Here is a 17,744-nt window from a genome sequence, read left to right as displayed (position 1 = left end):
ATATCTTTTTTCTAAAGATAGTTTCTGTCATTTACTGTAGTTTATATCACGTTGATGTAATTTCAAGAGTTTGTTTTTAAAATAAGTTAGTTTTTAGTTAGTTATTTGATGCTATAAAAACGGTGCTGTGACATCATGATTGACAGCTGTGATTGACAGGTTCTCTGTGCGAAGTAGTCACTGAAGTACTAACGGACTTTTTTTCATAATGTTGACTATGTGGTTAGTAGTTGTATTTACATTATTTTAACGAGGCACTGCAATCAGCAGACATCATTGTAGAGGAACGGAGCAGACAAGGCCACTTAAGAAAAGTGCAGGGCGTGTGCTTGCGATTGATTCAGCGAGAGTGGGGGCGGGGCCTGATTTCACGGCTTTACTTCCTGCTCACGACTGCGCATGACTGGTGCCGAAAACGCTACTGCGCAGACTCAAGTTCCAATATGTCAGCGCCATATCGGGACACTGGCGGCTTCAGTTCTCTCCAATGGAAAAGAGCGAAGGGGCGTCGTCCATCTTTTTTTACATACTATAGTGTGGACAGGCGCTGATTACCTGATGAACTGCAGGTTTTGGTTCATAACACACACACTGCGGTTTCACATCAAGCGGTTTCTGAGTCTTGGCCATGACGCTATTAACGCTGCGTTCGCAAATGTACGTACATCTGGCCCTGAGTGTGCATGCTCCTCGCCCAAGCAAATAATGCACAATGGGCGGCAGTGGCGACACCTGCGAAAGCTTTTCTAGCTAGTGCTTGCCATATTTGCCTTAGTAGACATGCGTTTAAACAAACCAAAGAAAGAGGATGACGTATTTCACAGGTGCCCTTTTATACTCACGGTCACACCTGAAGTGACATTATAGGCTGTCGTCGGCCAATGTGAAGTTCATTATCGTGTTTAGACTCAATCGTGTTTAGTATCGTGTCGTGTATAGGCATTTCTCAAAGTGTCCTCTAGGGGACGCAGAGCGAGTTCCCATTCGAAAGGGAACAGACTGGAAACTATGTAACTAATAAAAACTAAAACTGAATGTGACAATGATGTGAGAGTGTTATAAAACAACAATATAACAAAATCATAGAATGTGATTAGTTTTTTTTTTTAGTTTTTCAACAAAAAAAGTTTGCTTTCGCTCACCAAACAACATATTCACTGGCATTATAGACTTTCTTTTGAAGTTGATAAATGTAATTTATTGTTCAAAGCAACATACTTATCTGGCTTGATCCACAACAGACGATCATCAGCCACAGAAAATTCTGCTTTTGCCGAGACATAATTCCCCAAAGCAGCCTGATAGAGACAAAAGAGTTGAATTTTCTTTTCTACAGATATTGGTGGTAAATCTTAAATTTGCGAGCATTTTCTTATGTCATTCTTGAGATGAAAGTCCACAGTCCAAGAGGAGAGAGATTTTTATCCGTTCAGACATGAAGCCGTACGATTATGATCTGCAGCTCAGAGCCGCTGGAACAATGACATTTGGTTTATTTGCAGATATGCAAATCATGTTATTTTGGGCTTTAACTGTAATTTTCAGTGTTCCTTTACATTCAGGTCCAGTTTATTAGACAATAGTTAGATTATTTTGCAATATATAGATTCATATTCATATTTTTGAAGCCACTGAAAGTCCATCATGATGAAGACATTGTATTATCTTCATTACAGTCACATAAGAGGCTGATTAGCTGATTCTGACACAGTGTTTGCATGTCTTTCATTTTTAATAACCAAATTTGTTCCACATTAGTGTGCGTGAATTTTGTAAAGCTGTAATATCAAATGATATTTTGTAATATCATGCAAATATCTGTATCCACAGGCGTGTGACTTTAGTTTCATTCTGATGTAAATTTGTTTTCTAAAAGAGGTTCAGTATAGTTTGTGTCTCTCTGACACGGATATGTTCAAAAATGGATTATAACACTCGATTAATCTAACATCAGTAATATTCAGCACAATTGAATCCTCCCACAATAACAGACGGTTTCAGTAACGGTCATCACAGATATTGATTTTGGTAAAGTTGGCCCTTTTTAGTGTCATCATATAAAGTAGATACATAATTTTAAACAGCACTCACTCATTCAGAAGTGACATTTGTCTTTGTTGTTCTCATTTAGTTGAAAATTTGATTTAGATTTTTAGATTTTGACAAAAATACACAGTTTCCCTTATACTATACTTTATGAGTTGCAGATTGGCATTTTTTCCGTCATGATGTAGATTTTCATACAGCTATGTGTCCAGAAATCGGTATCGAGAGTAATTTTGTATATTTTGGAGAGTAGTTTTTTAAAGAAAGATATATTAATTAGCTTTGAGATTGAAGCAGAGAGATATAGGTTAGTGATCAGAATTACGATTTTTGCTTTGATAGATTTTACTCCTACATACTACATTTACTCCTGATGCTGTAGGACCAAGTAGGAAAATGAGGCCAGGTTATTATTATGGAAGATGTTGACATTGTGTGATGCCCTTTTTTTCCCATGTGTGGAAGTTAATTGGCATGTTAACTGTAAAATCTGTGTTACTCCAAATGGGGGTGTATTTAGATGTGCAAGAGGGGTGTTTGTGATTTGATGACATTTCCACCTGGCTGTCAGAGCTGTTGCTATTGCTGGTGTTTTTTGATTGTCTGACTGTAGAAGGGTAAGAATGAAATGCAAATGTCCTTACAAATTGTTTGTTCAACATCCAACCATATGTTTTCTGATGGGTTAGGATGAGTCCATTTGTACATATTTTGAAGCTGTGCTTTTGGTTTCTGTTAGGTAGTCGGTTCAATTCCTGGGGTCTTATTTTACCAGTAGAATTTGGTAATGGTTTAGTCTAGAAATTTAAACCAGATGAGAGTGGGTTGTATTGGAATCATTGAGAATAAATAGTTTAATTTATGCATTATGATATTCTGTCCATAACAGATAGTGGTAAGTTCATCCAGTGTTAAAGATCCTCGTCTGTTTTGTATAACGGAGTAAAGTTCAAAAACTCTCCGTTTAAGTTTAAAAGTCTACGTGGGTTGGTGGATGCAAGTCTACCTTTAATAAAAACCGGATTGATCTGGGTGGATTATAGATGTGGTGACTTTTTCCATTCTATGGGCTAGTGCTTTGGTTATGATTTTAATGTCTGCATTAATTAGAGAAATGGGACGATAGCTTGACAGCAATGTTGGGTCTTTATTGGGTTTGAGGAGTGAAATGATGGCTGTGTTCGTGTTAGCTGGAAGTTTTTTTTATTTTTGTTATTCTTATTCATTCTTATTCTTACTTATCAGCCAGATGTGGATGAAGTTAAAATTTACGATAAAATTTACCAGAAGTGTTTGTATCAGTGGGTATTTCTTTAAGACTGCCATGTCAAAAAATTAATGGTCAAATATTAGGGGTGTCACGATTCTCCAAATCTTCGATTCGATTGAATTTTCGATTCTAAGGTCACGGTTCGATTCGATTCTCGATTTTTACATTTTTTTTTTTTAAAAGCATAGGTTGCTAATAGCCTGGGAAAACCCAGACAACTTCCGGCAAATTTAAATTTGCTCTGAAAGTTAGTCTGGCAAAGAGCTCATTCAAGCCCATTTCCAATCCGTCGAAATCGAGGCACCAATCAGAAGCGTTGGGGCGGGCTTTACACGATGACGACAGCGCTGGGATTTTGAAGCAGATTTTGTAGCCTACATTACAAAGATGGATGCCGCCGTCGAACATCACTCGTTCCAATCAGCTATCGCGTCTGTTTTAAGCCATTTGAACATTTCCTTTTTGTTAAAAACCGAGCAAAGAACAACACTCAGAGAAGTTTCTCCACCGCTCCGCATACGTCATCTCCTTCATCGCTCTGATTGGGTTTAGGTCTATCCGCGACGTCCGTTGGTGACGCCCCTCTGGAAATGATTTGTCTATGACGCTTTGCCAGACCATAACTCAGTTACAACTGAGAATGATCTGGTTTTAACCAGGCTAGGTTGCTATGCCATTTTTACTTTTATGCAATATAATATCTGACCTTTGTTCGCAATGTACCACACTATATTGTCAAATTTAAAACATTTATTAACAACATAAAGTGCTTATAATATAATATAATACCTTATATCTTTAGTCAATTGGAAACTTAAGCAAAATAACCTGCCATATTTTGCCATAACCTGTCATACGCAGATTATAAAATCAAATCAGTCATTTTAAACTGTCTGCGAAATGCAATTTCACAAACAGCGTGAGTGTTCAGCGGTGCCGCGTCTTCTCTCTCTCTCTGTCTCTCAAAATGGGTTGCACAAGGCAATTGTCAAGCACGCTGCTCTCACGTTTTGGGAGTCGTGACATGACGGAATTGTCACTTGCATAATTGGGCCAGCATTACATCGTGAGTAACTAAAGTTTACCATTTGCTAGGCCTGTAGCGTCGCGTCGATGACGTCGACGCTTCGACGTCAAAATTTCGTCTACGTCATATTTTTTTGTCGACGCTTCTTTATTTATTTAGGCTATGTATTTATTTTTTTGCACCGTTCCCGGCGGTACTGCTCGCCACACACACGTGGGAGACCGAAACATTGCAGAATCGAGAACGAAACAGCAACCTCTTCACAGAATCACAACAAAGCCATGCAAAAGTCCCAACAAAAGAAAAAGTCCTAAAAAAACCCAGCTCGCACCAAATCATTGAAGGTATTGGAATACTTTAAATTTAGTCTCAAACGTAAAGGTGTCGTTATTTGCGCTCTTTGTCAAATGGTGTTGACAAGTCTCTCGCATGTTGATAGCGGTTCCCTGATGTCCGCAAATTAGTTAAAATCCCCCAGAATCAAGAGCTCGCGAGCTCCAAACCGTGTAGCGCGCGCAGCGAGGGAGAGAGCGAGAAACCTTGCGTGTGTGTGCAAATGTGCGTGTGTGGCTTATGAAGCGCATGTAAACCCCACCCCCGTCAACAAAACCGAAAAATCAGTCCGGATGTTTTTTAATGGCACTGAAAACATTAAAATGAGCACCACATCCAAGTGTGATAGGGCTCATTTGAGTAGCCTACCAAACATTTTACAGTGTAGATACTCTGTAAGAACCAGATCAAAATTGTTGTGCATTGAATGTGCACTCCTGCAATTTCCATGTTACAAAAAACAATCGTTCAATTAGTCGTTAGATTAGTTGACTTATCGATAAAATAATCGACAGACTAATCTTTCAATTAATAATCGTTTACCCCAGCCCTACCATTTGTACATCTTTTTAAGTCTTACCAGTTTGAACATTCAAGCGATTTTAAACTATTCAGTACTCGCACGCTCTCTGAGAGATGGTTTTCTTCGCACACATACATAAAGCCGCCTCGCAAACAGGCAGATGACGACATTCAAGTTCACAAAGCAAACAAACAGTTGTTGATTTAACAGATAAATCTATGTTTTTGTGGAGATGCCCTGCCATGTTAGTCGTGCTGCCAGTGGAAGAATATGGTACACGCACATGGCAGAACGTTGAACGCGAACGTTGACAACATAACTCACTGGAAATCCAAAATACTTCCACACCGGTGACTACAATGAGGGAGTAGACGGTTCAAGTTCTGTCGATGGGTCTCCTGCATCTGCAGTTGCCATGCTATCTTTTGACTGGCTGTAGCTAAGTTAGAGGAGGTTGACTCGCAGCACTTCAACACGCATGTTTTTTCCGTGGCATGGGCGTTCGATTTAAAATCGAAATCGTGACACCCTTATCAAATATGTACTATTGTGTTAACATTTTATTGGCTAAAAATGCATTAGAACACGTTCACCTCGATGACGAGTTCATTCAGAATCAGATACATATAGCAGGTCGGCTGACTCGATTTCCTTCTCATACATTCCCGTAGCGGCAGAGTGCATTTTCCTGTTGAAGCCGAGCGTCCATTGACTTCATTGGGGCTGCTTTGAACAGTTTTTTTCAGTGCTTCGAAAGTAGATGACCATTGGATAAATGTTGCGGTTATGGGAACATTTAACATCCTCTGGTAATGGTAACAAGCGCCCTCTGGTAACATTCCATTTTAATGTTACAGGGGCATGGTCACTAATGACCGTTGGATGGATCTATGATTCAGAAATATTTGATATTATAAAGTTACTGGTAAGAAAGAAATCAATGCAGGAATTTGAGTGGTGAACTGGTGAAAAAAATAGTATTCTTTAGCATTTGGATGCTGTAGCTGCCAACCATCACCAAGACCAAAATCACTCATGTACTGTTTTATGGTTTCTGTAGATTGCCAATTGTGTTTATTGATTCGAATATTAGATCTATCTATTGATGGGTCGAGAACTGTGTTGATGTCACCTGCTATTATGACTGGACAGAGTTTGAAATGGAAGGGAAAAAGGTCTGAAAAAGAAGAGCCAATTGTGTTTGGGCCATATAGATGGTTGTTATTACAACTGGGTTCGGCTATCGCGCCGGCGCGACGAGCTCACTTTTTTTCTTATCAGTGCAAAAGAGACTCAAATTACTCTGTTGATTTTGATCTTACATATAAGTGTTGTACATCATTAGATCCTAAAAACAAAGTGTTCTGCTTTTTGTCAAATTAAGAAAAAAACATGATGCGAATTTTGCCTTCTCTCTGTCAGTGAAGTTCATTCTGAAATGCGTCTGAAAATGAACTGTAACTAAGTAAATACTTGTCACACAGGCACGAAAGATTTTTCGTTATGAAGCTGAAATTCTCTTCTTTTAAATGAAGTAATTTATATAAAAAAACAAATATTCTCAGTTTATGTAATCTGTATGAAAAGAGAGAGATGTCAGTCTTTTTCCTTTCAGCTAATTATAGCTTATTTATAATTAGCTGAACAACATCCATTAGTCAAAAGTCTTGTAGACACATATTTAGTATGTGTTTTGTGGCCTTATTTCAGAAACGTTAATTTTTAGTTTTTTCAATACCAATGCATAAACAATATTCTCTCAAATACAAACATGTACATACATGTTGCTCACATATTATGGTAGCCCTGTTTGTGCTAAATAGAGTGTAATTACACCTGTGCCATTAATATGTTTATAAGCAACTGAAAAAAGCACAAATGGCAGGGCATGTCAAAACATCTCAAGGACCCCAAAAACACCTTAGACCCCAGAGGTTTAATAGGTCTAAAAGAAAAAGCTCACTGAAATGTTAATGTTAATGAAATTTATTGTTTTTTTTCATCCCATTTTACCCAATATAATAAAACAAATGTAATTTAGGCTGACTGCAATCATTACACACATGACTGACAGCCTTCTGTTATAAAGCAAGGCAGGCCTGAGACAAATAGAAAGACTTCTTGGATACATAAAGAAAACTCCTTGATACAAAAACAAAAACTTTTGCAAATAAAACTGGTATATAAAATGAAAATAAATAAACAATAGGACAAATACAATAGAAAAAATATACATAATTAATTCAGCCTAGGTTTATCTAACATGTAGTAAGAAGTACTACAGAAATTGAATAATCAAATGTAAAAAAAATAAGACACAGTATAATCGTCACAGTATGGAATATAAATTGATTGAGTCTTCACAGTATGGAATATAAATTGATTAATAATGAAGATACTAAAAGTGATTCAGTCAAAACCAGTGAGTGATTTTCTCTTTATTATTATTAAATTAACGAAACTGACTGCAATAGTTAATTAATACTGCACAATTTAGAAAATCAATTTCTGAAATTTGTGAATCGATGCGAATCGGCAGAAGATAAATTTGCGATTCATATGTGAATATTCATATGTGAATCGATGTTCCTCCACCCCTGGTGCATGGCTGTATGCGTTTGAGTGTATATATCTGTGCAGTTGTGACTGTGCACTTAATATTGAACAATATTATTGATTTGACTGTACTGATGCTGTTCGTTGACATCACTGTTTTCTCCAGAGCTGCTGTATAGATAAATTAACTATATTAATAACTAATGATTTTTACAACGGAAATGAATCAACACTAAACTTACTTAAGCTGGACTGTGATACTATTTTCTTCTAGATCTGCTGTACAGCCAAAACAAACTTTGTTGCATTATTTTCCTCTTATGACTGTAAAGCTGCGTTGAAACAATCTGCATTGTAAAAAAGCCCTATACAAATAAAGGTGGCTTGACTTTACATATGCGTGGGTGCATAACATGGCAGTGCTGTTGGCAAAACTACAGATACACAAAAGATAGAATGTACACAACAGAACAACAACACCAATACAGAAACCATTAAATACAGACATAGTGTATAACAGGTGGAGTCGGAAGGGCACGAGACCCAAGTGCAAAGCAAGAGCACATCTTATAGATTTAAGCGAAAGAACAAGAGAGAGAGAGAGAGAGAAGGGATGGGTAGTGGTGGTGTGATTATAAGTTTATGATCATGGCAGGTTTTGACACAAGAATGGGAGTGTAGGGCTCAAAAATGCCAGAAGGAAATGTCCTTATCACGATATAATTGTCCATCTATGTATAATTTGTCCAATGGTTGTTTTTTTTCCTTCATTTATCATCTGTTTCCAGATTGGGAAAAGATGTTTTCGATGTTCAAGAATGTCCTTTGGGTATTGCTCGTTGAGTCTGTAGTTTGTGCCTTTGAGATGTCTGGCTTGCCTCTGAATCAGCTCTTTTTGTTTATAGTGTTCAAATGATCAGATTATCGGTCGTGGTCGATTGCTGTTGTTTTGAGATCTAATACGGTGCACACGGAGAAAGCTGGTAATCTGCACAGTTTCGGCTGGTAATTTGAGTCGTTTTCTCATAAAGTCCTTGACTGATATTTCAGGGTCGTCTGGAGTTTGTTCCTGTGAAAACGAAATTGTCCCTCATGCTGCGGGTTTGCAAGTCCAGAGTGCTCTCGTTCATGGCTTTGTTTTCTGTGATAATGTAGGGGAGTTGAGTTGGTGAGTGCTTAAAAAATGATTTACTATGGTGAGAGTGTCTATCTGTTCTTGGCTGAATTCCAGGCAGTGCCGCAGTTCCTGGAGTGCAATCCTGGCGATCCAAGTCCGGAAAGTTTATTTTCAATGGAGAGCATAATGTTGCTTACCTCAGTGCAGCAATGGCGGTCTAGGTGATGTGGATTATGTTGGACCTGGGCTGGAGAGTGAATCGGGATGGGGAATCTTGGAGTTTGGAGTCGGGTTACCTTTACATTTTTTGGTTGTCTGGTTTGTCCCTGTTAATGGAGCAGCAGAATCTATGCATGTATATATATTCCTCATGGTGATTCAGGTTGTATTACGTTAAATTCCAGGTTTTAAATGGGAGAAAGTGCAAAAAGCACTATAATTCTGCTAATTATAAATATTTTCCACTGCATTAATTGTGGATTGAACGGTGGTTGTGGTGGAGCTTGAGCCGGAGCTTTCTGGATCATCAGAGAAATTACCTTCAATGTCTTTGTGAATGTGGTAGTAATACAGGAAGAGGAAAAACCCTGAAAAAAAATACCAGTAGAACATATTTCAACTAATTAATAAACATTTCAGATAACATTAAAGTAATTTGTATAATTTTTAAAACGTAACCAAAAAAAAAAGCACAACCAAATGTTTGCAGTTTGCATTGCAAACATCCATGTCGGAGCCGTGTGATTGTTTCTCACCCTGAAACGAGTTCAACACGGTGAAGATGTAATATGAGGGGATGAGCATCGGTCCATAACTGAAGAACGCCACAGCCCACGTCAGGCCGAAGAGCAGGAACAAGCTCAACACCATCATGAGCTGCTTTCTGAACGTCTTTCTCCTGCCGTCAGCCGCTTTTATGTGTCGGGCTTGGACAATCTTAGTGACGATCATGATGAAGATTCCTGTCGTGAAGATGAAGACTAAAGCGTAGTAGCCAATGTTCACTATGTAGTGAATTAACGGATCTGTAATCCAGCACCTATAATTAGAAGAAAAGAGACAATATTGACATGTTAAAAGCTTCATCATTTCATGCACTTGTGACATCAGAACAACTTACATTTGTGTGGTTTTTCCAGATGTTGCGTTTATAATCATTGCTTTATATCCTCCTGATGAAACAACAGCTATGACTATTGGAGCCGGAAACACTGAAAGCACACGGAGACAAGGGTTATTATAGGTAACTACAAAATATTAATAAAAATTAAAATAAATTAAAGCTGCAAGCAGCATTTATCGGGGTTCAAGCGTTTAAGGCCTTTAAGCACATAAGCATTAAAGACATTAAGTTTTATTTGAGCAAGCATTTAACCAGTGACATCATAGATGGAAAAGACCATTTACAGCCAATAAAGGCAATTTACCATAAGGAATACATGGTTTTCAAAGCTTTTTAACAGTTATAGTGCCACCTATGGTCCGATCTCCATAATATTTGGCATGCTTTTTAAGGATGTTATGTCACATATGCTCACCAATTTTTTTTTGTTAAATAGTTTTCGTATAGGATTTATAGGCTTTTGACTTAATTTTGCCACGGCCGTTTTATAAATGACCCTGTTATAGCCAACCAAATGCCGAATTTCAACTTTTTTGGGATAATTATTGATCTAGAGAGTCCAGAGAAATGTCCTAGACTGGTTTGGTTCCAATCGGGCGAAAAACCTAGGACTAGTTCGCAAAAGTAGGTTTTGGACACTCACTCCAGCCGAACACGGTGATCTTCCTCATGTAGTTTGCGATGGTGACGTTCTGTCTGATGAGCCATAAGTACATATGAAGAGCTTGAATGAAGAACCAGGTGAATGTAGTCAGCATTGAGTAATGCATGAGCAGCGCTATGAAGACGCACGCAGCCTTGTCTTCTGTGTTGGCGACGCTCTCGTTTGACAAAAAGGATAAATTCAGGAGAAACAAAGCCACAAACATGTTCATCAAGATCTTCGTGGCTTGATTTGATTTGGCTTTCCTGTTCAAATATAAAAACAACCTGTATTTGTAACATGCATTTATGCATTTTGCAGATGCTTTTATCAGGGTTCTCAAGTCTCACGCATTGGCCGTGAGACACACGCAATTCAACCAGTTCACACGCTCACACGCCACACCGTGTATATCTCACGCTGAAAAGGCAATGCCAACCAAGTTGTCCTGCAAGCTTTATATATAACGTTGTATACGAGGCGCATGCACACAAAGATAAGTTTCCTGCCGCCAGCGCGTCCGCATCTCGGCCAGATTGCGTTCGTTACTAGGCAACTTATAGACGCGCGAAGTCCGCGAACACACACGGAAGTTCGGCCACCGCGACATCGCGCGAACACACGTCGTGATGAGAAAGTAAGTTGGAAGAAAGCTCGCCTAACATTTGTAGACTAGAACATTTAATATATAGCCCATCGTATACATTATTGATGCAGTCAAAAACTCTACAACTGCTTTGCAACCCAACAGCTTTGGCTCAGTTTGGCTAAGGAAATGTTATTGGGTATGGGAAGGAATGAAGATGTATTTCTTCAGTTTATTTTAAATTCTATATTATACTGTATTAATAGTATTTCTAGTTACATTAAGGCTAAAGCAGAGTGCTCTTGGTAATATTGTATATCCTGTCAAAACATACATTAGCCTAATCATTGCCATTGCATTTGTATTTTTCAAAGATGTCAGGGAAAAATGCAAAAATATTTGTTTTTCCAAACATTTTGGAGCAATTTGTAGCCTAATTTTGAAATATAACATTAAAGAGTAGGCCTATATTTGATGTGATGAATTCCTTTGTCATTTATCAGATTTACCAATTGTTATAATTTCAATTTTTGCTGGTTAATTATGAACAATGGGTAAAATTGGGGGCGGGTAGGCGGGGGCGGGGCTCCATTTAGGCTCCTCCTCTAACCGCATGTGATCTCACTCCAAGCTTTTGATAAAACTTGAGAACCCTGCTTTTATCCAAAAGAGGAACAAAAGCAGCTGGTCAAAAAACTTAAAGTGACTGTATGTTATATTTTAAGACACTCTACCGTAATAGGAAATGCATGAACAGAGCGACGGACAGAAAAAACATGGAGATGCCGCAGCCGATAGAAGTGATGAAGCTCAATGATTCCACATACAAAGCTGTGATGTTTGGATTTACATCTGGAGGAGACTGAGAGATCAGAGAAAACACAACAGAAATAAACAGATCAGCTGGAGGATTTTTACTATCATTTCCACATGTCATCATGTTATACTTCAAAAGAAATCAAGACACACAAGCTCCAAAATGATGAAGGAATATGTGCTCAACTTTGCCAAGTCTGCAGTTAAAAATCAGATTTCCAAAGTCTGAATATGAAGTCAAATACTCCCAAGTTCAAATTATCTGAGCTGCTCCTTGTTTATTTTATAGTTGTAGTTAGTATAACTGAGTTGACTGTTAGTAGATGTCTCAACTACAACATTTGGCTGCAATGATTGACCTCTATTCAAAAGTAGGCAGATAGATAGATTGATAGAACAAATTTGATCATTTAAATGTACACTATGTAACTTTTGGCCCTCTAGCAGTTAAAAAAACAAAACTGCGTGTATTTAGCAGAAGAATATTGTTTTGATTGTGCTTCGGCTCTGCGCGGATGAATATGGTTATCCTGCTGCTCATAAAACATTCTCTACTAGGATTAAAATATATAATCAGTTTAGATGGAAAAGATCTCAAGCTGACTAGCTGAAGACAGTACTGTAGCTTTGCCTATTAATAGACACAATACTTCTTTGAAAATAAATTCCAGCACAGTGTTACAACAACCATAATGAGATAATGCTTTACAGTCAGTGAACTCTGTTAGAAAGCTGCATATGGTGGTTTATCTGTTCAATAAAACATTTAAAATCCCTCAGTTCTCGCCATTTCTGAAAAGCCAAGCCGATGTTGATTCTTGTTCCCTTTCGAAAGGGAACTCGCACTATTGGGGAACGCCTCCTTGTGAACCGGTGTCTGAAACGCTTATCCAATCACGGCAATCGTATTGACCGGCGACAGCCTATGACATCACTACTAGTGCGACCTGGAAGTATATAAGGGACACCTAGAGAACATGTCATCCTCTTTTCGTCTTCAGGGACCGTTTGGTTTGTACGCCTCAACCTGAAACTTCAAAAGGTAATCATGGCTTGTGAAAAATGCTTCAGTGCATTCAGTGTGTACATCCGTGTCCAAGATATTTGACACCTGATGACACACACAACTTATGTCCATTTACTGTTTGGGCGAAGAGAGCTCAAAATCAGTTATTGAGGGGGGCTGATGTAGCCTGGTTAAAACCAGACCATTCTCAGTTGTAACTGAGTTATAGTCTGGCAAAGCGTCATAGACAAATCATTTCCAGAGGGGCGTTACCAACGGACGTCGCGGATAGACCTAAACCAATCAGAGCGATGAAGGAGATGACGTATGCAGAGCGGCGGAGAAACATCTCCGAGTGTTGTTCTTTGCTCGGTTTTTAACAAAAAGGAAATGTTCAAATGGCTTAAAACAGACACGATAGCTGATTGGAACGAGTGATGTTCGACGGCGGCATCCATCTTTGTAATGTAGGCTACAAAATCTGCTTCAAAATCCCAGCGCTGTCGTCATCGTGTAAAGCCCGCCCCAACGCTTCTGATTGGTGCGTCGATTTCGACGGATTGGAAATGGGCTTGAATGAGCTCTTTGCCAGACTAACTTTCAGAGCAAATCTAAATTTGCCGGAAGTTGTCTGGGTTTTCCCAGGCTAGGGCTGATGTGCTAACTGTGAGATTTTTCATTTGAGAAAATTCTGCTCTCTTCTAGCCCACTTCTCGAGGGAAGAGGGACAGGCATCTGTGCCCGTCGGTTCTGGTCCCGCTCACGCTGAGGCAGAGCGGAGACTAAAATCATGGGGTTCTCAGAGGGAGCTCGCAAAGGAGTTTGAAAGAGGTATTAATCTCTCATGCCGCTCGGAGGCTCGCGAATTTGAGCTTCCGAATGAGGATGCGTTGTCACTAGTATCCTCTGATCCGCCAGCGAGTGCTCTGCTGGACAGCCCAAGAGAAAAGGAGATGGCTGATGAGGGTGAAGAGGATTTACAACCCAAACACTCACATCCACCCTGCCCCGCGTATGTTGAGTTGTGAGTGTTATGTAACGCGCCTCAGCGAGGCTTCAGCTGATGTTGGAGCATGCGAGGGAAAAGATCGCTTGTGGCAGACTTGATGAACGGTTTCTTTCCGGTCATAACGCTCCAGTTCCCATGAGCCTTCCATTCCTGCCCGATCTACACTATGAGATCGAAAGGCATAGAAGAACCCGTATTCAGCACGCATCCATCGCCATCAGCGAGTGAACTACGCTGATGTTGAGGGGATAAAAATGACATGGAAGACACGCTTAAATGGTAGGGCATACCTGGGGGCGGGTCAGGCTTGGTGCTGCCTTGGACACAATGGCTGTGTTGCAAGCATACCAGGCTGGGGTGCGTTTCCCAAAGCCAACTATGGTCACAATATCCGTCGTTACCAATAGAGTTCAATGGAAATTGCGATCATAGTTGGATAACGATGCTTTCGGGAAACGCACTCCTGATCTGCTAAAAGATTTGGACCAAGGTCAGGGTCTTTCCCCTGAAGCAGTGAACGAGCTGTGGCACACCACAGATTTAGCTCTCCAGGCCACCAAACAAACAGCCACCGCGATGGCGGTGATGGTGGCAGACTTGGCTGACATCGGGGAGAAAGAAAAAGCCTTTCTTCTCGATGCACCAGTGTCACCTTCTGAACCTTTCGGCAACTCCGTCGAGGCGGTGGTGGGAAAGTTCAGAGAGACGTAGGCGTGCTCGGCTCCATTTAAATCTTGCATCCCGGAGGGAATACTGTCACTGACCCGAAGGGGGAGTGTTTGGCAGTTCAGTGAAACTGCCATTTTCTGACGTTTTTGTCTCAGCCATAATAGCTTGTTTTCATATGACGATGAAATGCAAATGGAGGGCAGGAAGTGATTTGCTGTATTTAGAAAGCACTATAACAAACTCAAAATGCCTATGTTTTGCGTTGTTTATGGTTACTTAAATCGATCAAACCACGAGGAGTTTTTATCGTGTACCAAAAGTTGTTGTTCATAAGGGGGGAAATGCCAGAAATTGACCGAAAAACTCTGGGAAAACGGCTTGCAAACCTACGTCTGCGGTCGGGAGGAGCCGAATGGGAAAATCCCCGTGTGTGCAGTGATCACTTCGTCAAAGGTGAGTTAATACAACTTAAGTGGCTGTGTTTGTGTAACGTGTAACGTTTCCGAACTTTGTAAAGTCAAAGTATGTCTGTAAGACGAGGTAGTTGCTGATATCTAGCGCCTCGATGGCAGGATATCTTTCAATTCAGTTGAAAAATCGCTCCTCTTCATAACGTAAGGATCACGTCCAACATATGTTTGATTTTTTGTTTATATCTTTATCTTGTAATAGCGTGTAAAGTAGTACAGTACGGACTTTCCTCCATCTCGTCCATTGCGCTCTTCACTCCCTGCCCTCCATCTGAATTTCGCGCGTCATCATAATCACGTGACTGAAACCCAGCTATTGGCATGCACTCCCCTCAGCAGAGTGGGTTGGTATATCATTCCCCATAGCGTCATCGACGCAGTGCGAGTTCTCTTTTGAAAGGGAACGCCACAGGTTATGACTGCAACCTATGTTTCCTGAGAACAATGCAACCAAATAATCCAAATAATGGATTATTTGGTTGCATGTAAACGTAGCAAGTGTCATGGACGTAAGGGCAGATCAAGTTTAAATATCTTTTCTAGTCTATATTTCCATCTTGTAAGGCCACTGTTTTTTTATATTTTTTTTATATAAATATTTAAATATAAATGATTTGTAATAGAGCAGACACTTTGAGTTTTTTAATAGGTTATGTTATAGCCCTAAATGTTTTTAATGTTTTTAGGAAATATCTGTATTGACTGTATTATCATATCACCGTATTTTTTACCGCCATGCGAGCCACAAATTAAAGCTTGGTGAGCCGCGCAATGAGTAACACTGCTCTATAATGCTCTCCTGAATGTTTTTGTACAGTATCATTTCTGTTTCTTTAATTTAAATAAAGTAGGTGGTATAATTGGAAGAATTTTATTATTCTAGAAACATTTTTGGACTAAACTTCTTGTCAATATATAAGATTTTCCCGGGAGATAGAGACTTTAAATTTTAAATGCATTTGTTAAGTTTCTTTAGTGATCTTGTACAAGTTCACTATAGCATATAGTCATGGACTAAAATATATCGATTTCATGGGGTCTTTAAATGAAACTCTGAGAAGCTTCTCACCATCAGCACTGCAAAGAACGTCAGATGTGAACACGAGCACTTTATGGTGTCATTGTCGATTTTTACTGTCTCACAGCCGGACATCGTCCATTTTAGATTTCCTTCAAAGAAAAGAGAGCGGCAAATGAAATTGATTATATGAAATGACTTGATTGGAACTGATCAATACAGCCATAAGTTAATTTACCTTTGCCATCCCAAGAACTGCAGGATGCATTACCGACCTGTAAGAACATGTTTGATTTTTATTTTGCTTTCACAGTGTCTGGTAATTATTTTTTACATTTTCTTTTAAAAAAAAAACTTCATTACCAGATCTTTCTGTGTAAAGAACATTTCTATATTGCTGGTAAGGTTGGAGATATTGGCACCCATCGTTATTCCATAAACCTCATCGTTCAAAACAGTGTCATCCTAAATAAGAAACCATACAAGAATTAAAAAGCAATCATTAATAATCAAATATAAACGTTTGAATAGAACAGATCAAGTTTTGAATGATCTCATTGCACACATTACCTTATTTCTCATATTTTTGAACCTTAAAACTCCAACAAATGCACTTCCATTGTTTTCAAGACGTGATTTATCAAAGGCCTCGCTGGGAACATTTACAGACCAGGGAAAGTCTGCCTGCAGGTTATTCTTAACAACCTGTGGATTTTAAAGAATAATTAGCACTAATAAATGAAGAATCCTAGTCAGATGGACATGCTTTAATGCTTCTCAGGCCTTACGTTGATCATGTTCTGTTTTGAAGAGTAGCATATTTTAATGTCTTTGCTTTCTGTGTTCTTGGCTATTCTTTGGAGAACACCAATAATATCCCCCATCACAATCCCCGCATTGCTTTTATTGTTTGTTTCCATCTCCTTCACCCAGGAGTGCATTTTCTCCAGAATCTCTCTGCAAAGTTGATTGAATAACTTGGTATTCGTACTAGAGTCTATTACACTGTACTAGAGTTTTAGACTTTATTGAAACTGGTAACGGCACACTTACGATGCTTTTGAGGGTTTAGGTTTACTCCAGTCTGTTGTATTATCTGAAGATATATTTATAACAATCTCGGGTTGTGGAAGAGTGGGAGATTGATTCTGAGTTGTCGTGGATGGTGTGACACTGGTATCTGGATTGTTAGTGGTGGTGGGTGTCACTGGTGTGACAGTAGTTGATCTTTCATCAGTGCAGTTGACACACATCCATTCTGTCCCATTAAAATTTAGAAAATATTTGCTTCCTTGCGCTTCTACACAAATAAATAAATAAGAAATGGATTTGAATTATACATCTGTGCAATTGTGCAATAATTGAAAGATTAAAGGTTGTATCAGTGATTTCAGGCCTAAAAATAAATGTCTAATCTTTCCTAACGATCCGCTAGCTGCTCGCCCCATAAGCATGCCGTCTAAAAACCGCGTCTCTGTATGCAGCCTAGGCTCTGAGATCTGCACACAAAAACAAATGTGTACAACCACCAC

The 17,744-nt window shown here is 39.2% G+C and overlaps 1 protein-coding gene across 1 annotated transcript in view; it reads right to left on the bottom strand.

Moving 5' to 3' along the window:
- LOC130085667 (adhesion G-protein coupled receptor G6-like) overlaps positions 1-17,468 on the bottom strand; it is a 75,883-nt gene extending 58,415 nt beyond the window's left edge. The window contains exons 1-8 of the mRNA XM_056251566.1: positions 17,266-17,468; positions 17,001-17,169; positions 16,783-16,917; positions 16,576-16,677; positions 16,451-16,487; positions 16,264-16,364; positions 11,959-12,086; positions 10,639-10,904 (exon numbers count right to left, since the gene is read on the bottom strand). Coding sequence (XP_056107541.1) covers positions 10,639-10,904; positions 11,959-12,086; positions 16,264-16,364; positions 16,451-16,487; positions 16,576-16,677; positions 16,783-16,917; positions 17,001-17,169; positions 17,266-17,465 — 1,138 coding nt within the window. The 5' untranslated portion in view covers positions 17,466-17,468. The remainder of the gene's footprint in view (positions 1-10,638; positions 10,905-11,958; positions 12,087-16,263; positions 16,365-16,450; positions 16,488-16,575; positions 16,678-16,782; positions 16,918-17,000; positions 17,170-17,265) is intronic.
- Positions 17,469-17,744: the final 276 nt, after the last annotated feature.

The sequence above is a fragment of the Rhinichthys klamathensis genome, unplaced genomic scaffold, assembly GCF_029890125.1.
Source record: "Rhinichthys klamathensis goyatoka isolate OS25496 unplaced genomic scaffold, OSU_Roscu_1.1 h1tg000085l_1, whole genome shotgun sequence".
Classification (NCBI taxonomy): Eukaryota; Metazoa; Chordata; class Actinopteri; order Cypriniformes; family Leuciscidae; genus Rhinichthys; species Rhinichthys klamathensis.
Note: the sequence above shows the minus strand (reverse complement) of the source record. Positions and strands in the feature narration are given on the sequence as shown.